This window comes from Numida meleagris, chromosome 19 (genome assembly GCF_002078875.1).
Source record: "Numida meleagris isolate 19003 breed g44 Domestic line chromosome 19, NumMel1.0, whole genome shotgun sequence".
In the NCBI taxonomy this organism is placed as follows: domain Eukaryota; kingdom Metazoa; phylum Chordata; class Aves; order Galliformes; family Numididae; genus Numida; species Numida meleagris.
In genome coordinates, this window is record NC_034427.1 from 10,699,029 (window position 1) to 10,724,322 (window position 25,294).

At 39.5% G+C, this 25,294-nt stretch overlaps 1 protein-coding gene across 1 annotated transcript in view; it reads right to left on the reverse strand.

Moving 5' to 3' along the window:
* The window catches only part of EDN3 (endothelin 3), a 19,245-nt gene extending 18,103 nt beyond the window's left edge, over window positions 1-1,142 (reverse strand). The window contains exons 1-2 of the mRNA XM_021416858.1: window positions 692-1,142; window positions 124-358 (exon numbers count right to left, since the gene is read on the reverse strand). Of these exons, the coding sequence (XP_021272533.1) occupies window positions 124-358; window positions 692-743 (287 nt within the window). The 5' untranslated portion in view covers window positions 744-1,142. The remainder of the gene's footprint in view (window positions 1-123; window positions 359-691) is intronic.

Here is a 25,294-nt window from a genome sequence, read left to right on the forward strand (position 1 = left end):
CCCGCGGCGGGGGCGAGCCCGCCCCGCAGCCCCCTCACCTCCCGGCGACCCGCGCGGGGCTCGGCACCCTTCGCAGCCCGGCCCGCCATTTCGCGGCCCGCCCGCCCTCACTCACTCACTCACTCGGGGGTGTTGATCCAGATGATGTCGAGGTGGCAGTAGTAGACGCACTCCTTGTCTTTGTAGGTGTAGCAAGTGCAGCGCCGGGCTCGGCGCCGCAGCACCCCGCTGTCCGCCTTGGCCCTGCCGCCGGCCGGCACCGCCGCCGCTCCGCTTTCCTCCCGCTGCTTCTGTCCCAGCGCCGCCGAGCGCGGATCTCCGCCCGCCGGCAGGGAGCGGGGCCGGGGCAGCGAGGACCCTGCACCGCGGGAAGGCAAAAAGCAGCGCTCAGCAACCCCGCGGCAAGCCCCGAGCCCGCCAGCCCCGACCGCAGCCGGACCCCGAGCACGCAGCTCCCTGAAAACTTTCAGGGCTGGTAGAAGCACCGTTATATCGCTACTCGGTGCGGCGCGGTGGGGTGCCCCCCCCAGCCGAGGGATGTCTTTGGTGCCCAGTTAGATACCGCGCATCGGACTGGGCTGCTGCCTTTTGGAAGAAGGGGGAAAGGAAAAAAAAAAAAAAAAAAAAAAAAAGCAGCCTTTCTTTGTGTGCATGCGTGGAAATGGCAAAGAAAGAAAGAAATTCACGTTACCTGCAGTCGACGTAATTGTAAGTCCAAAGAGGAACAATAAGCCCAGCTCCATGAAACCCAAATGGCAACGCTAGTTAACGGCAGGCAACGGGGAAGCGCAGCGGCGGCGGAGCCGTTCCGGGAGGGCTCGCTCCGGCGTGCAGGCAGCGATATCCGCGGGCTGGCGGCACACGCTGCTCCTCAGCCGCTTCCCACGCGGAGGTGCGATCGGCGGTTCTCCCACGTAGTTCTTTTACTTCCAGTGCAGACTTAGTCCTGAAGGGGAGAGTGTTGTCAAAAGAAGGGAAGCTCCATCGCTCGGCTTTTCTCACACACACCTCCCACCCCACCCCCAAATCCGATCAGAAACCGGAGCTGCTGTTTCCCAGCTGCAGCCGCCTCCCGCCAGCGGACAGCTGCGGCCCCGGGGCGGGCGCTGCTGGCACTGCCCGCCCCCGGCCCCGCTCCCGGCCCCGGCCCGTCCACGCAGGTGAGGGGCAGGCGGCAGCAGCGCGCAGCGGAGCTTCCCATCCCTTCCCCGGCAGCGGGAGGCGCATCCCTCCTGGTACTGCTAATGAGGCTCGTAGTCCATCGCTTTTAAAAGGTCTGTAGTTTCAGGAAGACGGCTTGTGTGATAAAAGCAAGTGCTTGTGACTCAAATCTGAGCTACCGACTTAGGAAGTATTGTTTGAGGCTTTTTTTTAGAATCATAGAATCATAGAATTAGCTATGGAAAAGATCTACAAGATCACCTAGTCCAACCATCCACCTACCACCAATAACCCCACTAAACCATGTCTCTCCACGCTATATCTAAACGTTTCTTGAACACCTCCAGGGACGGTGACTCCACCACCTCCCTGGGCAGCCCGTTCCAGCGCCTGACCACTCTTTCAGAAAAGTAGTATTTCCTAATGTCCAGCCTAAATCTCCCCTGGCACAACTTGAAGCCATTCCCCCTCGTCCTGTCACTAGTTATAGAAATGTTTTTCTTTTTCCTTCCAGACCTGACTTTTCTTTTCCCCGGCTAATTATGAGCACCTCTTTTTCCTACTGCACAAAACATCAGGGTTTCATAGTGCATGCACCTGACACTTGTGCCTCGAACGAGGCTACAGCGTGTGGCCCTGTTGTTATCAGAATATAAACCATTCAGTGATAATAGGTGAGCTTTAAGGGCTAAGGGAGTCTGTCAAATCCTTCATTACAGTAGTTAGTGTATTATAACCTACTATAGGGAACATGTGTTGTAGATAGCACACGGAGAAAGATTAGCAAATTAAATTGTCAATATTTTAAATCAAAACGTTTAAGTGTGTTTCAGTACTACCAGAAAGAACTGCGGTCAGTGTTCCTTTTATGTATGGTGCCAGTTCAGTGCATTCCTTAGAATCTGTTTCACGAGTAGAAAAGTCATTGCAGAATCACTCAGCTTACGTTCTTCGAAGGCCTAATGCTGCTCTGCCATCTCGCATTCTTTCTCCAGCCCTGCCCCCAACTCCAGCTTCTCCTGTGGACTGTTGAGCAACAGCACTCACAAAAAAAACATCATTGAGATGTCACGTCAGTTTGTCAAACCGCGCCTTTGTCAGTTTCTAAAGCTTGAGCTTCCTGGGGGAGAACTTTGCTCTACCATATTCCCAACTAATAACAAAAGCATGATGCTCGTTAAAGACATTAACAGTTAGCAAGTTCCTTTTTCTCCAGTTTAGCTGACACTGTGGTTCTCTGTGGACGATGAAATGGCTTGTTTTGCATGACTTTGAAATGACAAGACTTTGCAGTGCAGCACTGAAGTATCAGAAGTGATGCAAGCAGTTTGCCGAGGTATTGATAACGTTCAACCGCTGCCCGGAGCCGTGACAGTACATTGGTGATTTCACTTCTGATCATTTTAAATGTCTTCACTGCGAGTCACTAATATCCTCATAACAAATACAGTGGGGGGAAAATCAGATCCTATGTGAATTCCTGAAGTTAGTGTTGCACTGAAGTTCAGGCTTAAGCTAACAAAGTGCTTACTTACCTTTAAGGATGACTAATTGCAGTGACCTTCATTTATACACTTTGTTTTGCTGGATGGTGAGTTTGTGTGTATTAAAGTCATGCTCTCAGTGCATCAGCAGAGTTGTGTGGCTGCTGCTGTTTTGAAAGATACCGTCACAAAACATCTGTGAAAGAAGAATGTTTTTGACGTTAGTTCCATTGCGTCTATGAGTAGAAAAATTAATTGCTTCAAGTCAAGAAGTTCTAGGCCTTGTCCTCCGATATTGTTAGATACAAGATTGATTTTCACAAATGCTTGTGATTGCATTTTAATTTCTCTGAAGAAAGAAAAAAGTAGAAATGTATTGTGCAGTTACTGTTTAACAGAATTCCCCCCTACACCCAATAGGAAGCACTGGTTTTATGTTACTGATGTCGTAAGTTATAGCATATATTCCAGATTCTGCTTTATACACTTAATATTACCTGTCGTGACACATTTTTAAAATAATAATGTAAAACTATCACAGTAATTAAAAGTTTAAAATGAGTAATATATAACCATATCATATCTATGGGTCAACAAAAAAGGCAGAAAAGGTTTTGTGCAGTGAACTGATTTGGGCAAATTTTCCAAAAAATACTGATCTATTTTTTTAAATGATATTTTGGAGGCCTCTTCTACACGGCCCTACTTTTTCTTCTGTGTGTTTTTAAACACTGAAAAGCCAGGGGAGGCAATATCAGCACTGATACTGAGTGCTGTGCAAACAGGAGAAGTAATAAACTATATTCTGAAATCAGCTATCAGGGTTCAGAAATTAGGAAGGGCAAGGTTGACTGCATTTAAGTTTTAAAGGAAGATAAGACATAAGACTTTTCTTCTTACAGGAAGAAAAAGGCTCTCGTCAAAGGAATTGATACTTCTGGGTGTTGTGGGCCTGATTCTCAATGACGCTGATTATCAAGGTATTTGTTTGTGTTACATATCACCTATGAAATGGTAATGGTTTTGTAAATCTATTTAAGGATTATGCTTCTATTCATGGCAAAAAAAAACCCACAAGTTTTTGTTTTATTTTCTTTGTTGTCGCAGCTATGGAGGCAGATTCCCAAGAGACTGGAAGCAAATTGATCCAATCTATGCTATTTTACAACTTTTACTTTAATAATTGTTTTAACTTCCCAGATTCCATTTTCTGTTTCAGTTTCCAAGTCTTTAGGTTGGGTGGGTACTTCCGAAAATCTTGAGAGCTCTAGGCTCTTAATACGGACTTAATCCTCTTCACACTTTCTAATCTTCCTATTTCCAATGTATTCCTTCCTGCCCCTGTGCAGGACCAGCACAGCAGTGCTGTAGGAGCCAGAAATATTCTCTACACACAATGGGAATTCCCCTGTGCTAGGACACTTCCCCATTCTTAGGCCACCCAAGCAGCTTAAAGGAAGGTGGTCAGTAGACCTGTGCTGTTGCTGGGTGCAAATATTGTATATTTGAGAAGAACTTACAATTGGCTGAAAGGAGAACGTATCTTAGAGATGAGGTCAAGGCTGAAGGAGTCCTGGAATGTGGAACAGCTGTAACAGATGACGGTAGGAAAAGTAAGCTCGGATTCCAGATTTTATATTTGAAAACCCCGGACTGCCTTTTCAATTAGGAACTTAATCTTGGTTTTGTTTAGTATTTCTCTGTCCCTTGTGATCCCCACTTTACAAATACACTCCAGTGACTGCGAAGCAATCAGAGACCCTAGCAGTAATTCCACAGCGTTTACACACAGGTGACTACACAAAACAGTTATGAGTTATAAAGAAGTTCCAGATGTTTTTAAATAAGTTTGGTTACTGTTAAAACCACTTTAAAAGCTAACCTTCAAAGATACATTTACAGTAGGAAGAAAGCCTGTATTTAAAAGACATGGTAGAGCGTCAGCAGCGTGGGAGACATTTTTGTCATGGGTATCTATTCTTACAACTTCACGGCAGGCCAAGAGGAAAGCTTATCTATACAGATTTGATAATAAGTAAAGGCAACCGACCCATTTCTTGTGCTTATACACTATGCTGATCTCTTTTCCCACTGTCTTGCTTCTTAATCACAATATTCTTTTAACGAAAGGAAAGGTCATTTTACTGTCCAAACGCTGTGTGTTTAGAAGCACATTCTGCATCACTCGCACAAAGCGAGCAATATAATAGATTGTAGCTGATTGAAAAAATGTGCTGAAATCAGTAGGTTCTTAAGAAAACATTATCTGCTGCTTATTATTTTAGTTACTTTTTGCTTGGGTTCTATAGCCAGAAAGCTGGTGTTAATCTTGTCTCCCTCCTGTTATAGACAGCCCTATCCAGATCCCTTTGATGTCAGTGGAAAGAATCCCATTTTTCGTGGCCTTTGAACCAGATGTAGTAAAAGGCAACTGATCATGTTGTATAGTGTGCAATTGGGTAACTTGTTTAAAGGAGGAGAGTTGTGTTACCTATTTCTCTTTTCCTGCTGCTTTGTTATTTTTAATACTTGTGTGCTATCAGAAGTGAAGTAGATACTTGGTAAACGCTGAAGAGGACAAGTGTCCCTGCTCTGACCATATTACAGTATTTAGATGAAGGCAAAGTAAGGGAAGAGCTATATGGCTGTTTTTTCAGCCTCCATAGCAATAGAGCAGTGGCACACATATTTAATGATTCCTGCTTGTTTCAGCTGTTGTGAAATTTAGGAAGGAGTTTGCATAAGATAGCATATCCTGCTGTTGTAATGTGCTGGAGACAGAGCTCAGATCTCTGGATAAGGAATGCTGCATAAACACTAAGTGCTGTTATCAATGCCTACCACTCTCCCCAGGATCTGAACCTGACCTTACTTCCTGGATCCAAACAATCTCTGTCTGTGGAAATAACGTGATTTTATAAGAATACAGTTTACTGTTTTGTTACCTGTTTCATATAACCACATTGCACAGGAATCTCTTATTTTCACAGGCATTTATTCAAATGCGGGCATGTTCCAAAAGAAAGAGAATTCCTTATCAAAATATGATCAAGCCGAACACTTCTGTGTTTGTAAAGAATGGTGACTGAGAGCTGCCAGCAAGAAGATGGAGGCTGAAAACTGGGGTGGTTGTGTCACCAGAGGAACTTGGCACATTTACAAGATGAGGAAGGCAGAGGGGCAGACCACTTGTGAGGGCTGCCCTATTCCTGGAGATGCACTGGCAGAAGGGGTGATGAGAAGAGGGAGTGGTGTGCACTTAGGAGGATTTGGGTTCTGTCCTCCCTCAGCAGCCTGATAGGATATTTGTGGTCAGTTGCTTGTGGCGTGAGTGATAAGAAGAAATAAGGAAAGGGAGGTGTAAAAGTAAGATGGAGGACAGTGGCTAGAGACTAGGTATGCCTTGAAGATATGGCTGGCCCTCAGGCTATTATCCAAAAAGTGAAATTTGTGTGCTTTTCTAACAGCACTTTCTAGAGAGCTCCACTTCTTGGAGTGCCCTTGTCTGAAGCCTGTATGGGTGCCTTTGAAGAAGGCATATTTTGCTTTCACTGGAAAGCCAAAGAATCAGAAATCCTGAGTCAGCTGTCCTGTGTGGAGCAGAGTCTGCAGGAAGAAGCCACTACCAGGGATACACTGGACTGCTGGAGAGGTGGGAGTCTGCCATTGCCATTGCTGTGCTCCTAGGAAATAGATGAAGCAACAGCATGAGGTGTACTAGAGCACTGCAGTGATGCTTCTTTTTACAGTTGCCTTTGTTCAGAGACATGGCTTTGTTGGAATAACAGCCTAATGCCTGTGTTACCAATGATGTGGTTCCTAGTCCTTCTGGCTGTGAAGGGGGCTTTACAACATCTGCTGGGTTTTGAATTGAGAAATTGGATTTTGCAGATATGTTTGATCTATTCATGTGGCAACAATTCCCATTTGCCTTGTTAATCAGTTTTGTTTTGTTTTTTTCTTAGTGTGGTTTAGTGATCAGATGCGGGAGCATCCTTTTACAAATCTGTCAGTGAGGTAGCTGTCTTATAACAGCCAGCCTTGTTACATCATATGAGCAGTCTGGAACAAAGGTTAATAACATGTATACTAGAAAAAATGTGCACATCAGTAACAGAAACCTGATTTGTTTTGTATGATGCACCCAGGTGGGTAAGACTGTGAAAGTGTATATAGCAATCAGTAAACTGTGTGCTAATTATTCATTTACCTGTATGAAATCCAAACAGGCTGGTCATAAATACTTTTTTTTGAGGGGTTGAAATCTCCATTTCATATTTGTACTAAACAACATTAGTTAGAGCCTGTTTCTGATGCTGTCTTGCAGAGTAGTATAAATAGGAGTTCTGCTGCAGTTGCCAGCTACTAATGAAGTTAGTGTGCTCTTATTGAAACTTCTTGGTAAATCTGATTTTGAATACAAGTCCAGGTCTGACCATTTCTTCTTCTGGAGGATCAACAGCTGAGATCCATCAGCCTAGCAACAATCTTGACACCATGTTTGAATATATGACCTTTCCTCTCCCCAAGTAACTTATCTCTCACTAAGAAAAGACTTCCAGAGAGAAATAAACAAGTGTCTGCCTGTATGAAGTAGTAAAGGGAAAATAAAATGATAAATGAACCTTTATTATTTAAACAGTGTGACATGACAAACTGCAAGTGCTGCTCACACCTAGCCCTCTGAGAGCAGCTTTCTTTGTTGATAAGCTTTGGTTGAACCTGAACCTTTAGTAACTGAAGCTAGCTTTGCACATACATTATGTACTGGCATGATATCATAATCCTCCAGATTTTCTTCAGACCATTCATGAAATCACACAAATGTCTGAACACAAAGACAGCACCAATATGGGCGTCAGTGTTGTGAGGATTCTGATGTAGTCACCCAGGAATATTCAAATTTGGTGCAGAGGCTGTGTAAGCAAAATCATTCTAATACCTGGAGGGACCGTGTGTATGGGTAACAAGCAATGGCATGAAAACTGGGATAATAACCACAGATCGTGTGTGTGGGTTATGTGGCCTAGGGCTGGTGCGGGTTTAAGTAAATGAGGTTAAGGAAGCTCATGCATTGCCAGAGTGTGCTATGCTCTAACTCCTTCTGCAGTGCTTGTATGATGTACAGTTACTTTTGTACGTCATAAAACGTCCATTTAGGTGTGTGTTGTGGGCCTAGAACACCTTATGGTGCAGAGTTTGCCATTCAGAGCCAGATTACAGGGTCATTATGCAGTTTCCAGAAGTTGTCCTCTGTAGGCGGGAGATGCTGTTGGTAAAAAGGAGGTGGTATAGGAATTTCATTATCATAACTACCTTGGATATCTATCTGTGGGCATACTGTGTTTAGTCTGATTTGGTGGAAGTACAAATGGCAGCATCCTTTTTGATGGTTCAAGAGGAACAGCTATTTCCAGAAGAGGTTGAAGTCAGCAAAATAAACGCACGCGGTTACGAGATGAATATAAGTCTAATGGAACAAGGGAATTCTTAATGTACTTAACTGTTCTCATTGACATGATTGTACTTATTCTCAAAGGTCTTGACCACACACACATTCAGTTGAATAACATATGTCTAATAATAACAACAATGAAATACTTCAGACTTTGCAGAAATTCCATACATTTTGTACATTTAAGTCATAAATTGTCTTCTGGATGGGTGAAACATCAGGTTAGGAGGGGAAGAGGAGTAAGCATACCATACAAACTGCATACAAGTTTTGGGTGCAACTGATACAGCTTTTCTCCTTTTCACATTCTCCACAACTGCATTTTCCCCTGTCTTGTCAGAGCTGGTAAAGCAAGTGGTAGTAAACTGAGTGGTAAGACAGGGATGGGTGCTAAAAGAATGTTCTTTTCCAGTTAGTAGAGAAAAATACTGGGATATTAACTGAAATAGGACAATGAGGGTAGCAATGTTTAGTAAGAAAATAGGAAAGATAATGTGGAAAACCAAGAGACAAGGAAATGGAAAAAGAGCAGGTCAGTTAACTGATTTTTCACAGAAGTACCTTTTCTATATAAGTACAACCAAAACCAAAAAATAAAGTAATACAATAGGAGAATTAATGGGATAAGTAGAGAAAAGGAATAAAGAAACAGGATGGAAGAAGAAAACGAGATGCTAATCTGTTCCTAAGGGTCAAGTATATCCCTCTAACAGTCAACATAGCTACAATTTTGCTTCTACTTTTGCCTCTAAGTGCTTCTGTAAAGTAAATAGCTAACCAGGCACCAGGCTGTTTAGGTTAGTTGATTGCTATTTGAGCTTCCTAGGTATTATGCTATCTCCCTGGCAAAAATTCTTCAGCTGCAAATATTTTTAGGCCTTGGTTGTGCTGTTGTTAAGGTCACAGAGAAGAGAGGCAATTGGAGAATATTTCTGAGTAGTGGTACTTTTCGTGATTTTAGACAATGCATTGTGATAAGCATTAAAATAACGTTGGGGTAAACTGGAACAAAAGGCAAGTTCAAAAAGTTATTTTCTCGATTGAAGAACTTAGTGGGGGAGGGAACGAAGAAGGGCTGGAATTTGTACAACTCTTTAGCAGTCTGGCTGTGTTCTTTTGTCAGTGTTTTTATTGACTTTCAGTTCCAAAGAAACAATGATGCTTCAAGCTGTTCTCTGAAGTCTGGATATACCTTGGTGAGCTGAGACAGAATGCGTCACAGCTGGTAGCAAGGGCTAGATGTGTATACACACATTTGAGCTACAAGAACAAAAGAGTTGTGGTAATGCTCTTCTCACTCTGAAGTGCGATTGTTTCCATGTCTTTGAGTTTTGAATAACGGGGCTTCACACGTTATAAGGGCCATAAAAAAAAGTGATTGTTTGTGGCTGTGAAATAATTTATTGTTGTGTTGAAAATTTTCTCTCTCACTGGTTTATGTTTTCTCAGACTTGGAATAGAGAGTTAGGAGATGGACTTTCTGCTTGTGATATCTGCCGTTTTGAAAAGAAGGAGAGACCTAACGTCTGTACAAGTTGAAGTTAAATTGTAGTGGCTATGTGTTATAGAAGTATCTAACTGAGGAGGACAAAGTACTCATCTTCATTTTGTGATTACTCAGAATCTAGGGACAATGATTTTATATATCCATCATAAAATGATGGGTAGAAGATCACTCTCTTACTACAAGGTAGCTATAACTGTAGACTCCAGTTAAATAGAATAAAATATGAAATTGATAATGAGTGTCAGTTTTTCATTCGACAACTAGTTTAATAGGTGTCTGATCAGATATAGTTTCTATCACATACTTTTATTTACTTTCATTTACTTGGTGAAGAGATGCCTGGGTTATTAATAAAACATAACTAACTATTGCTTTAATATGTTTGCTTAGAATAGTTCAAATAGTTTATGTTTGACATTCTCAAAATTCACCAGACCTTAAAATTTGCAGAATATAATGAAAATGCAAAAAAAGAATTGGCATGAAGTGTAAGGACGGCTGTGCAAGTGAAGTTAGTTACGCTTCTAGAAACTGGCCACCCAAGAAGATCTGACAGAGAAAGTAAAGTATTAATAACATTATTAATCTACTGAGTTTTACTGCCAGTAAAACAAGTAGAGAAAGCAAGATCAGAGAGAAGTTATAAGGCAGCAACACAAATAACATAAGAGATTTACAGTTGTCAGAAAGATTACATGTGTGGTTCCTGTTAGCAAACTGTGAGTATATACAGGCAGAGCAGCTATGTGCCATGTCTAGATATTGCAGCTTGCAGTGGGATAAAGGGCGTAGCATCATTTAAACTGAGAATGTTTCTCTTAAATTCCCTGTGATTATTTATTAGAACCATCAGAAAACATTTTTCATGGGTTTTGGCAGAGGGGAGGGGAAGCTGAATTTTGAATTAATTAAATGGATTTCTTCCACTCTTACTCTGCAAAGTTCTGGTACCATGGCACTGTGCCATTGTTACTTCTCTGGGAAAATGTATGTATATATTTTATCAAACAGTTTCTATCATTTCAGAATATCTCAACCAATTGAGACTGTCGTTCATGAAAAGCTTAGGTCATAGTTTAAACTGTTCCTGTAAAACCACTCCTTTCCAGTCCAGCACCAGTCAGGGCAATGCCACATCATGCATTGTAATTCTCTAGTGTACTTACTGCACGTATTCACATCAGTGCTTTGGTAGAAACAAATTAAGCTTTAATTAAGGGATACATATTATTTCTAATGCAGAATGAAAATTCTGCTCCAAGTCTGTGGTTTTCTATTAAGGTTCAGATTTAGTTGCCAGTTTTTGGTGAACACTTTTCTCTTAAGCACTATTTTACTTTGTTGTTCTTGCCTTCATGACACTCACCATGGCTTTCTCAGCTTAATAATCAGCATTAGTTTTCAGTATAATTTCTCAGTGATAAAAAAAAACAGACTGTAAAAGCTACGCAGACCTCCCTGGAAATCATATGAAGCTGCTTCATTTATTATTTCTTTTCCATTTAGATTATAGCATTGACTTAAAGGGCCAAAACAGAAGAAGGATGTGATTGCTAGAGGTACTGCATGTGCATAAGAAGCAGCAATTCCTACCTCCTCCATTCCTGGTCAAGACAGTAGGCTTGCACAGTTGGGAATCTGAAGGCCCAGCAGCTCTGACGATTTCAAAAAGATTGTCTAAAAAAGGAAAATACTGTGAGACCCTCTTGCTTGACATCAAATAGAATAAATAACTCATAGGAACTCTTTTTATACAGAACGTGTTCACTATGAACAAGGTCAAAGTAAATACAATATCTTAGGCATTAACTTCAACACAGAAGACTTTTATATATATATATATATATTTTTTTTTTTTTTTTTTGAGGAGGGACAAACATTTTTTTTTTTTTTTTTTGAGGAGGGACAAACACGTACACATTTTTAAATAAACAGATAAGACTTATCGAAAAGGTCACATGTGGTTTAAACTTCCCCGAAATAAGAAAAGCAGGATGGGAAAAAGTTTGGAAAAAATACATGCAAACAGATCAGCAAGAAAACTGAAACATATTACGTTCACTGTCAGAGAAACATCATTCACTTTTCAGTTCTTCAGTTGCAGAGGCGGACACAGCACTTTCCTCTATTGCTTCAACTTTTTTACTTGTAGTAAAACTGTTGTTTAGTTTGAAAATTCACATCTGTTTTATACAAACTGCACGAGTATTTCGAACTTCAGCTTTAAATGCTGTTAAACCACCATTTGCTACTCCCGCTGTGGTTTGTAATTGGGATCACATACTCCCTTCTTGAACCAGGAACTGAAGCCAGGATTCCCTGTCTCAGTAAATATCTCAGAAATCAGTGATGAACTGAAGTCTCATCGTCTCTGAGCTGGGCTCTGTCAAGGGTGACAACGTCTAGTTGCTACCAGATCCTATGCTGGCTCAGGAGGAAGAGGAAAGTGCTGGGAATCCAAGTGTACCAGCCCCTACAGAGGGGTGTACAGCCCCTATACAGTGGCATAGCAGACCTTTTTTTTTTTAAACTTGTTTATTTGTAAGTAATTCATTTGTTTTCAAAATCTTCCTTCTTTCCCTTTTTTCCAAACTAAGTTAAACCCGAGTGAGCATCCTGTTTAAAAGTAAATAAATAAACAGTAGAACTAACTATGTAATCAAATCTCAAGTACGTTGCTTACACAAATGATCTGTACAAAGTCCCCATGAAAACCCAGAGTACTGGCATTTTCTGCCCTTAAGATGTTTTGGGTTTTAAAAAGACCTTTTTTTGTTTAGACTCTAACATACCTCCAAAACGTAGTTGCTATATGGATATAGCAGTATACTGAGGTTTATTTTCTAACCTTTCTTCAGCATTGCAGTCTCCTTCTGTCTAAGAGGTGTGTCTTTCACTGTGTGCTTTTTTTCTCTTTATTTCTGTTTCTTGGGGCAGCTCATGTGATCTCTTGGGTCTATAAAGTGTATCCAGGTAGCTTTTCCATTTGGAAACTAAAGGTACAGCAATATAAGAAGCTGAATCAAACCTATTAATTCTGATATACAATTTCCATTATGATTTAGGAAATCACCCTCTCTTTCTGGAAGTATTTTACAATCTAGGCAGCTGGTGTTCTTTGGGCCTATTTAGGCTATAATGTTTGAGGCAAATTTTTATCATCTCTTGTATGAGCACCATCTCAGTGTTTGCATTTTATCTCTGGGTACCACTGAAAAATAAAATATGCAATAGTAAGTCCTTCGAGGAAGCTCCATCTTTAGTTCATATCCACCACTGAAGCAGTACTGACTATTCCTAGTCTTAAAGAACTGTATTTTAAATAAGCCAGAAGTTGAAAATAAATGTGTCTTGCTTAAACCTTTGTATTCTGTTTCAGTGATGTTTTGAATGCTGTTTTATTTGAGATGGGTGTTTGGAGTTAAAATTCAGTGGTCTTACAGAATAAAGGCTCTGTATTTGGGGCATTTAAAATGTGTGGTTGATTTTATTTTGCTCTTCATTTTTGTACTCTGTCTGTATTTACATTTTATGCCCAGATGGTTTTCTTTAAAGTCGTAGTATAACTTACATGTAACATCTTGCACCAGTGTTGTTTTCTTGATTTATGCCTCTGTGTTTGAATAGTTTGAAACTTTGTTAGGGCACCTATGGGAAAACTGCTTTTTTAACACTGTGTATGGCTGTTCTCTATCAACAGAAAGCTGGAAACATGGTTTGTGTGAGTTGTGGGACAGTATTACTGTCATGTCCTGCTGGCTTTTGTTTCTCCTTTAAAGAACCTAAAACCTTTACCCCAAATTGAAAGAGCATTCTTTCTTATCACGTTAAGTACAACTCTGGAATTAAGAATGAAGTAAGACGTAATAAAATGCATAGAAGGTGTTAAGGCCTGTGTGCCTGTGATGAAGATGAAACTTATGAGCTGATACTTGTCATGTTAACTATCCATAGATCCAGTGTGAGGTAGAAGTAGGAATGTTCACTGAGTACATGAAAACCTGCATATGCGATTGGCTACAACCATTCCGTACATTATCTACAATATAAGATTGTACAGTAAATAAATGTTTATATTTTAAAACTAGGCTGCAACCTGCTGTGCAAGTTTAATGTCCCTTACTGCTCACAGATAATTTTGTTCAGAGAATAAAAGAACCTGTTTTGCAATGGCACCCTAAAAACTAATATGTATAGAAATCCATTGCATGTTGAACTTAGCTAGCAATTGAGACTGTTCTCAAAACAAAGTAGTTTGGGCCTCCTTCTTTCTACATCTGGGGAGGTCCTGTGGGCTTTTGATATTACTTAAAAGGTGGAATATAATTATGAATGAAATTATGCAGCTGGCACAAGGGATTGATCTCTTATCAATTTTGTCTGGGCCAGTTATAAAATGTTTTATCTGCAATAACTACCAAGTATTTTTGTTCCACTGTTGATTGAAATGGATTAGTAATATTCCCAAACAGTGACACCTATGTTTTCTCTTGAAATGCACTGTAGCCAGAGTTCTGTTTCACCCCAGATTAGGGGAGGAAAAAGCAGAAAAGCTATTTGTATAAACTGAATTAAATAGAAATTACAAATATTATTTCAGATTCGTTACTGTAAATATGCCTAAATTTACTGTAAACTGGGGAAGCCTACGTGACATTGGTAAAGTGAAGATATTTACTGCTTACACCTTACCAACACATTGAGATCTTTTCAGGGAGGAAGAACTCTGCAGTCCCAAAAAGATTCAATCTGGTAAAGTAATTATTGGTTACACAGAAAAGTACCTATTCTTGTCTGAAAATCTTCCCATGTAAGTTTATTTGCATCCTTTACCCACTTCAGACAATGGTTAGAGGAAACTATTATCCTAAGTTCACTGTGTTGGCAAAATATAAGCATTTCTTATTAGAAAACTTGAAAACAGCAGTTTTTTCATTAAATCATGATTTTCAAGTAATCTCTTCAATGTTGTATGTCTACACTCTATATTCTGACTCACTTTCACATAGAAAATACCAGAACAGATAAACTTTACAAACTGAAACACTATCTGATCTGTGGCTTTGAGTGGAAGAACGCGTCTTATTTTCATTGACTGCAGCCTTTATGTTTGTCAGGGTCACACAAACCTACAGACCATCACTGCTGAAGTAAAATGTTTTCCAAACAAGTGTTATGACTTGGTTGATTTAGTGGAAGAGTTAAAATCCTTTTGGTCTGACAGAAGGCTATTTGGATTTTATTGCTATTAAGACTTCTTTATATGTCTGCTTCTTAGCAGAACAGCAAAGGTTGTAGGCTTAGGAGTCTTTGGAGCAATTTACTTACTGGTTTCTGTGTTTTTGTTCACAGTTGAGTGTATTTAATGCAGCCTTGTGGTCTGTTTTAAGTTGAGCTACTCTGTGAAGCCTTTTGTTAATTTTCCCTGCATTGCATAATTTCAATTTCTCAGTTGCTGGAGGAAGGGAAAGTACTTGTAAACCTGTTCCATTTCGCTAAGGTGACTGGTTCCTTATAGGTGCTGCCTGCAGATGGCTATAAAAAATGCCGCTGTGATCTCTGGGAGACAAAGTTCATGTCTTACTGGTCCAATATTGCTGTGGCACTCTAAATCTCTTCCTAACACTGCTATGTGCTGCCACCAAGGTACAGATTACACGAGCCTACACTTTCTCTAGTGTCTGAGAGATGTTCTTGCTAATTCATGTTCATGGCATTCCTTTATTTGCTGCTGATCCTGCTCCCGTGGTCATTTTTCAGGCTGTTATCTCTGTTGTTTTCAGCACCTGTTCATTGGCTAATCCCCTGAGATTCTGCCATCTTCCTGCTTTTATAGCAAAGAAAAGCACCAGAAGTCTTCTTGATGCTGTCTGCCCTAAAAATGTAGCTCTTCAGGATTAGCTCCATCGAATATATTGACAGCTGATCAAGAAGTTTTTGTCTCTGAACTTTGCAGTGCAGCTACCTCCAACCTCCCTTCATCATCCCATTTTGGTTGCACGTTCTTGTGCTTCATTTCCTGTTCTGAATTCCTGTATTCCAGAATGACACTTCCTCTCTTTGGCTGATTGAATATCTCTGGCAGATAGCTATCAGTGTCCTTCCTCTATTATTTTTTCCATGTTGACCCATGGCCCAGCCATTTTCCTCCTCTCCCATTTGAATCTGGAAATAAAGAACTAACAAATTAATTAAAACTGTATGCGTCCCTTTACTGCTTTTTCTTCAGCACTTTAAGTCACGCTAACTCGTCCAGTTGGACTTCTTGAATTAGATATTTTGTGAGTAGACTGGCCACATGCCCAAGCCTGAGATGCTGCATTTAAATCAGTCTTCAAGAACAGAGTTAGTCTGATGACACAGCTGTCTGTTCAATGCTTTAAAGCTCCTTTTTAAAAAAGTCACTTGTGAAAGTTCCAGGACTTCTCAGTAGGGTTTAGGATTTATTAGCTTGGTGAAACTCCACATAATCATGATTAGTCTCTAACTTGGTTTACTTCAAGCCAACTTTATCAGTTCTGATCTTCCATGTTTTGAATATTAACCTTAATTAAAAGAGTCTGGACAGACCCAACTCAGTTCTTCCTGAACCCAGAAATGTGTGGATCTGCCTACCCAGAATGTAAATGGAGGGCTTGGAGCAAAGGGAAATGAGAACAGTGGAACAAAGTGGAGAGATGTGGCAGTGAGAAATCAATGTGTTCCTGAAAAGCTCTCCCAGAAGATGTGATACCCACAGGGAAGAGACTAGTTGGGAACTTGCTAAATTAGTATTTGTTTTTTGTGATAATAGGTATTTTGGCTGTATCCAATGAAGCTACTTTGTTACAATATCTCAGAACTAGAATACATGTAGTAAGAGAAAGCAGGAGAATGCTATAAACATGTTCTTCCTTGGTGTAAATATATTGGACACTTGTTTCTTATAACTGAAAAGAAATTAAGCAAAAGCCATAAGCACTAGTAGTTGCACTTAATTACCTTTCCTGGCTTTCTTTTCAGAAGGAATTTGAAGTAAATCATGTAGCTTACTGTGCTACCACTCGTGTAGATTTTGGGAGATAACTGAGAGACCCATTCAAGGCTAGATTAAACATATTCTTCTTTCAACAACATTGTCCAGCGCACTTAAAAGACGGAATTCAACATCCAAGTTAACTGCCTGTTGGAATGCTAGCCCTGAGTCTTCCGGGAAGAATGTAGAATGGATTTAACTTTTCAAGTAGAAAAGATATTTAAAGTAATACAAGCTATGTGAAGGGCTTAAGGATAGTCAACTAAATAGTTTTCTGTTGAGTCAAGCACTCTTTTTTTTTATTGTCACGCAGCATGTTCTTATTGTCACGCAGCATGGGATCAAGGGTGGTGGAAATATGCATGTGAGGAAGCGTGAAGAAATGACTCTCTCTCTTTGTATATCTTTTTGTGGCTTTTTTAGATTTGGCTTTTCTGCTACATAGTTACTGTTGCTACAGTCCAATCTGGAAAGGTTCCATCCGAAATGCTATTTTGAGTGCCGACTTCTCCATGTTTCATGTCTCATTGTTCTTAAATATGAGATAGCTAGAGCTTGGGAGGCAAATTAAATCCCGTTTAATTTAAGATGGATTCTTTATTATTCTAGAAAAACATATTTGTTTTTGTTACTTTTTTGGATTAAAATTTCTATTGCTTTCTGAAGTCAGAAACATTGTATAGACCTATAGGGGTGGGCAGCAGTCATCTCAGTGGCTCAAGTAACTCGATAGAGGATGTGTTCTTTGCATGTAGACTAAGACTATATTAAAAAAATGGTATTAGTCTAACATTGTTTCAGCTGAGAACAACAGTGGTGAATTAAAAGCACAATGAACACGGTGCTTCTGGAGATCCTCCTCATCCAATATTGATGCTCATCTGTAGCATCAAGATAACTTGACACCCATTTTCTTTGTTCTATTTCTTTGACAGCAGATCTACATTTTCCAGGATTATTTCTTAAGATGAGTAAAGCATGTCTCTTGCTCAGTATAGCGGAAATGCTGAATCATGGCCTGAAGCAGTGACTGAGCACCTGGTGGGAAGGCAGGGCCAGCCCAGGGGAGTTCAGGTGCATGCAATGACCAGAAGGGCTGGAGCCAGGATCCACCCCTTCCCAGACCTCATTTAAGAGTTGGCAGTGGAGGTGAGGTTATCTTTTTAGAGATCCCTGTGTACTTGTGGCCTTCTAAGGGTAAGCAGCTTTTTTCCTTTGTTTCTCTACCCACAGCTGCTGTATTTGGGTTTATGCTCACTTGCTTCAGCTTAGGGCTTTGCCATTATGTTATTATTGCTGTGCTTTCCATTGCATTATAGTGTTACACTCAGTGTGAATCTCAGCTATATCCTGGAGAAATTTATGGGCACATGAAGACAGCAGTGATTGTGAATAGTTGGCATTAATTCACTGTCTTCTCTGATGAAATGACTACATCTGTGGATGGGAGGAGAGCAGCAGATACTGTTTATCTTAACTTCATCAAAAGTGTGATGTGGTTTCCCACAGTATCCTTGTGTCCAATTCAGGATCTTAGCCTAGACAGTTAAAATACTAGATAGATGGGAAAAAAAAAAAAAAAATGGCACGGACCTACTGGAACTTCATGAAATTCAGTAAGGACAAATGCAGAGTTCTAGGATTAGGTTAAATAATGTCCAAGCAAATAACTCACTCAACTTGTCTACTCATGAACAATAAGTTTAAGTGATTACTGCCAGGGTACTTTTTACAATGAGACCAGATTTCTGCAAGCATCTTTCTGGATTCCTAGTAGCAGAATTTTAATGCTTTTTGGGCTTAAACATACATGCTTTGAATCTCTTTGCTCTGTAGCCAGTAAACTAAAACATTGCCAGGGATAGTTGCCACTTCTGGAGATGAGATACCAGCAAATGTATGTGTTCCCAAGAATATCTTAGAGACTTACTCTTGATCGCATTATTTGGGAAGCAAAGATAACTGATAAGATTGCTCTCCTGGCCCTGGTCTTTTGCTGTGGTATTGTAAATAAACCAATATGGTGATTTTTTTTTTTTAAATTTTCTTCTTTTATTTGAGTTTCTTTATACATTGTATTATTGATTAACACAAAACGGATGATCAGGCAGAATTCCTAACATAGAATGGCAATGTAGTGCAATTACACTTCAGTACACTAATCCAGCTTGGATAAGTTTTTGAAACTCATTAGTAACTACTATGTGAGTTAAGGTAGTGAGAAACAGTGGATGTGGGCATTCTGTCTGATTCTAGAAATGATGGAATAATTAGTAGACTTCTAGAAAAGCTGCTTGATCATATTCTCTAGTGACCTCCTGTGTATAGTTGTACAGTGAGTAGCTCTGTTCTGCCCTTACTTTAAATATGGCAGAGGATGGATTTAGTAGATGTAACTGTAGTGGAGCATTCCCTGACTTTCTTTCTTTTTTTTTTTTTTTCAGTTTAATCTTATTGCATAACCTATTGTTTCCCTAAAATATCTTATCAATTCTTTTCCTTCCAAGAGGGAGTTCTTCCTTTAAGCACTTTTAAACAAACTCTTAATATGTGAGTTAATCTTTTCTTTTTATTATGTTGGTACCTTGTCATTTAATTTGACTGGACAGCATTGATGTAACTGAGAGCAGAAGGTTGATTCATTTAATCTTTCTGCATAAGTGATCTATTTCCCCAGTCTTTTTTTTCCTGCTTGGAATTTCTTCAAATTTGTCAGTATCTTCAGGGTAAGGAGGTTCTCCAAGATCTAATAGCACCTGAATTCTTTTTGAAGTACAGAACATGTTTCTGCAGGCATCTTATTAATGCCAGATACTTCCCTAACTCCACTTCTCTGACAATTGTCCAGCAGTTCACATCTGCATATCCACATCTGGAACAAATAATAAGAAAAAAATGTTGTGTTTTTCATACCAAATGTGTAAGAATAATGAATATTTTGCTGTTCATAATTTTAAATCAAAGTTTGTAAGTCCTTCACATAATCTCTTAAACTCTGTAATATTGCACAGGATGAGGCAACTTTTTGTGTTTTACTTGGCTGTATTTACTTTTTTGCTTCTGGACAGTGAGTGATTTGAGGTCTGAGACCTTTGTATCGTTTCCATCTTAATATTTTCTCCATCTACAGCTCACGTAATCCATAACTGGAATCAACAAAGTTATGCAAGACTTCTTCATAAGAAGAATGAGTATAGAATTGGAATGAAAACACTTGTGGTATGCAGAGGTAGTGATGATTTGTTTTATGCGCTTATATTGCCTTCCATTTGAGGAGCTCAATGCAAATCATGCTCTGTAAGCAACGGGAACATCATGAAGCATTGTGGAGTTAATGGTCAAATTACTTTTTAAGAGGTGTTATTTTCCCTGTTCCTCCTTCCAGCCAACACGCATAAACGTGTATGTGCACATCACTATCTAAATTGCTAGTTGTGCCAATCTTGTAATTGCATTTGCATGTACAGGTTCCGAGATTTCTGCTATTAAATTCCTTGCTTAGCTTCCCAGTATTATTATATATATATTAGATAATATATATTATAAATTATCTATATATAATTATACCCAGAAGTATTCCTCTTCTCACACTGTAGTTTCCATACATAGGTAGGAAGAACCCTGGCACCTCTTCTCCTGTTTAGCTGGTAACCTAGGTTGCTGCCAAAATGTGCTACAGAAGTAAGGATTGTTCTGTTCTTTATGCTCTAAGCATTTTGATGGAGAGAGGAAGGTTTCAGTAATGGCATATTTCTACAGAGGAGAGTAGGCAGCTCATCTGAATGACCCTCCGACTTCCTGCTGTTTATTTAAGACAATCTTTTGTTTGGGAATGCACAATGAAATGAGAGGTGCGCTTTCAAAAAATAATATATATGATTATGAGATGTACAATAAAGAATGATAAATCATAGATTTTTGGAGATAAACACTGTCTATTGATCTAGCCATGTAAAAAAAGAATGGGGAGAGGTGTTGATGTGACCTTAATTTTGCAGTGTGAATCCCTCTGTAATGTCTTTAGCCCAGAGAGGTCCAGTGTAATTCAGGAAGATATAGTGAAGCCTGACTCCGTGAAGGCTTAGTGTTCTACATTTCTCTAGAATGACTGACCTCATCACCAGCACTACTGAACCTAAGTAGCATTTAGGACATCTGGAAAACAAGACCACAGTAGGTTATGAAATGCAGCTCCCACAGCTCTCATCCAACTGTTCATTTTGTTAATGGTATAATCTTTGAGAAGAATCGGAGTTTAATATATCTGAACTTGCTCAGACTCTGAAACACTTCCAATCATTGCTGGATTAAGTACATACTCCTAATAATAAATCTCATGTTGTACTTAGCACTGCTTGTTTTGTCAGTCAGCAAAACAAATACATGCTACAAATGTATACAAACAAGACCTGTGAAGCTTGAAGAAGCTAAATAATGGATTGACTATTAGAATCATTGTTTGGGGTTTTTTTGTTTGTTTTTAGTTTAAAAAATTGTCCTTTTCTAAGAAAATAAACACCTTAACATGAGAGACTGTTAATGAGACAGAATAAGATTGTACGTTGTCCCTTGGCACTGGAATTCTTTTTGACCAATTTGCAAAGCATCCAGAAAAGTTTAAAAGCTTCTCCCTTGTTTAACTGACTCTTCTAAACTCAAGCATTATGTAAATAGCGTTCTTAGGCAGTTGTCATGAGTAGCCAATAGGTGCATGGACGTTGACTGTGAGAAAGACCATTTAAAAAAAAAAAAAAGACTTGAGTACTACTTAAGGTTAAGGGAATTGCTTGTAACCAAACTGTGGAAGATGCAGCTCTTACGTTATATGCTTCTACGTGATGTTTATCCAGTTCCACCACGACACTTTAAATGTACTATTATAATCTCTCAGTATTTTATAGTTTAAAAAAATAATATTGACCTTTTCATCTGCGTGACTTTTGTGGAATGCTGACGATAAATGAAAAATACAGACCAGGAGTTTTAATCTGCAGCCTTAATGCCACACAAATCCTTACGGTAAAATTAATCATAGAATCATAGTACATCCTAAGTTGGAAGGGACCCACAAGGATCATTGTATCCAACTCCTGGCTTCACACGGAACCACCTGATAATCAAACCATATGTCTGACAGTGTTGTCCAAAAGCTGCTTGGATTCTGGCAGGCATGGTGCTTTGACTGCTGCTCTGGGAAGCCTATTCAATTCCTGACTTCTCTCTGGTGCAGACCCTTTCCCTTACCTGAACCTGCCCCTCACCTGATGCAGCTCCATGCTGTTCCCTTGGGCCCTGTTGCTGCCACCAGAGAGCATTGCACAGCACTGCCCCTCCACTCCCTGCAGAGCTGTAGGCTCCCATGAAGCTTCCTCTGCTCTGGGCCAAACAAACCAAGGGACCTCAGCTGCTCTTCATGTGTCTTGCCTTCCAGACCCTTCACCACCTTCACAGCCTTCCTTCTAATGCTCTCTGATAGTTTTATGTCCTCTTGTTGTGGCATGTGGCACCCAGAACTGCTTGCGTTTCTTGAGGTGCGGCCCCACCAGCACAGAGAAGAGCAGGGCAATCCCTTCCCACACCTGGTGGTAGTGCTGGGCCTGGTGCATGGTTGGGCCTTTTGGCTGCCGGGGTATGCTCCTGGCTCAACTTGCTGTCAGCAAGAACCCCCAGGCCCCTTTCCACAAGGCTGTTCGCAGCCCCTTCTTCCCTCCAGTCTGTAGCTGTAACTAAGGTTGCCCCATCTCAGGTGCAGAACCTGGCGCTTCCTCTTGTTGAACTTCATGCAGTTGGTGATTGCCCAGCCCTCCAGTTCATCAAATCTCTCTGCAAGGGCTTTCTACATTCAAGGAGTCAACAGCTCCTTCTACTTTAGTATTATCTGGTATGCATTGAAGTCTTGCACCTAGATCCTTTATAAAAATAGTGAAGAGAACTGGACCTAAAATAGTGTCCTGTGGAGCCCCACTACTGAGTGGTTGCTAGCCTTACATGATCTCATTTACTATAACCCTTTGAGCTCAAATACCCATCAGGGTATTTTTTTTTCACCCATTGTATTACTTATCTAGCTGTATCTTGGACATTTGGTCTGGAAAGAAACTGTGAAGACAGTTTCAAAAGCTTTGCTAAAATTAAAAAAACAAAACAACAAACATACAGTGGTTTAGCAAAGCTACTTAACTACATGATAATGATTATAACATGAACACTCATAAACAGGAACATGTTTGTGTAAATAAAACACAAGCGATAAACAGTACCAGATATACATTGCAGTATACATTCTGAGTAATGCAAATCAAATGTGTTTAGATACAGTTCCACATTTGTACACAAGTAGTGCGTAAACAGCCACAGAAGTACTAAATATTTTTGGCATGGTGTTTTGAGGAAGCTACCGACAAAAAAAATTTATTAATAAATGATATTATAAGAAACTGTTACTGAAGTTCCCAGTTAATGAAGAGTCTGTAACCTCCCTCGTCTTTTTGTGACTTGTTTAGTTGTACTTCAACAGGAAGCTTTACTTAGTATCTAATTTATTTGCTGCAAATTAAGCCCATTATTTCATATCCTCTCAGAATGGATGTGATACTGTTTTCCCATTTTGTTCACATGTCCTTAATTTTCTGATGCCTACCAAGTTTGTGCTATCTTTTCTTATAGGTTATATATTCAAGGCATATCTTCATATCTCTTGATCATCTCTTGGATTGCCCTGGTTGGTTTACACCCCCCTCATCCACCCCAGTGGAAGTGCATGTATGAGTCAGGATTTTCCAGGCAGATCAATGAAATATCAGTAATTAATGAGATTAATAGGAAAGTTTGAAACAATGAGAACTTGTTTGTTCAAATCTAAAGAGGAAAAAAATGGGAACATCCACTTATTTACAGTCTATTTGAGTAGATGTAGGTGTTGCATATAGATCTCAGCAGTGATAGATTTTGCCTTTTAATTTGCATTCTTCAACAGAAGAAGTAAATATGCAATGAGAATCATTTATGTGAAAAGAAATTTCAAATCTTTTCATAGCGCAGTAATGATCCATCAGAACTGCTGCTAACTTTGAAGGATTAAGAGACAGATTTTTCTCTGTGCTGGTGCCCTCATGTGGCTTTGATATTCAGCTTCTTGAAAATTAGGAATATCACTGCACAACTGACACATCATTTGTGTAAAAGTCAGAGAATAATTTTCCTGCATAGCCTTGTAGAAGCCCTGTTCTGTGAGTACGGTATTGCATAGAAAGCCAAAATATGTTGTTTGCCACATGGCTACTTGGATTTGGATATGCAAACTCTCCAACTTCTGTAATTTAAACCAAGAACGTTTCTCACAGTTTTCACACACTGATGTATTTGATTTAGACCCTACTCCTGCAAAGATTGTCATGGCCAAAAAGAATGTGCTAGAATCAGTACCTCCTTTTGCTATGCTGTTAAATATGCCGTAACAGATCCATTAATGCTTTTAAAGAGAGGTGATTTTTTTTCAGTTCTAATGTTAGATCAAATTGTTGTACTTTATACTGAGCTAAAATATCAGGGATTACTGCTGTCAAGAAATAGTTTAAAATATTCTTTCTCATCTAGCTTAAAATCATCCCATTTTTGTTCCAGCTACAGCTGTGATATGACAAAGAAATTTCTATATTTAATGCTGTGAAATTTACACATGATAAAAGTTTTCTTTGCACAACACTTCTGAAATTCTTTAGAATATTTCAAAATTACTGACTGAGAAATTCCACTTTAAAAGACATCATTTAACCATTATGCAAGAAAAAGCTTTATACAGCAAGTTCATTACACATCCATAAATTATTTTAATGAGAAAACTCTTACAAAAGCAAGAGGTGAATATAGCTACTGTGGAAGCTGCTGGTCTAGTTTGATACAAGTGTTGTCTTGTGCTTTCTAAATATCATTGTCAAAAGTTTTCTTTGCATCTGGGTCAGATTTGATAGGTATGGAGACTTTCTAAATGACTGTATATTTTTAAGAGTCTTTTCAAAGCTTTGAAGCATTAGAAATTTTACTTTGTCAGGTTATTGGATGGAATGGCCCAGAACTAAAAATTCTGATTGAAAACTGAAGAAAAAAAACCCATATTCTTGTCATCCATGCTACTATTAACAAAGATACGGAGAAAGTTTGAAAATGAAGATGGAAGTAAGTCTGAAGCTATATCACCTGAAACCAGAAGTATGCTTTTTTGTTAGTGTGGTTTCCTAATATACATATTTGTGCAAGTACCTGTGTGACAACAGCCGTATAGCCTTTTCTAAGGTCTGCCTAACAGTCTTCCTGAGAACACTATGACTTGTGTATTTCTGCAGGCATATTCTTCCTTCTTCTCCTGCTCTCTCTACAGATTCAGAATCCAGACGTAACTTTGAGTGATCCCATCAGAATAAAATTTCAAAACTGTTCTGCTACTACACTCCAACTCAGCTGGCTATAAGGCCATTACAGCTCTATCTGGAAAAGAATGAGTCTTCTTTATCTTACTAATCTGTCATTGTTCGGTGATTTCTCATGTCTCGATGTAAGACTTTGCTCTTTAGGTAATTTACCTGAAGTATAGACATCCTCACTGCAACTTCATAACTATTTGTATCAGACTAGTGCTATCCAGTGGTTCTAGGAAAGAGATGCAGTATTCAAGT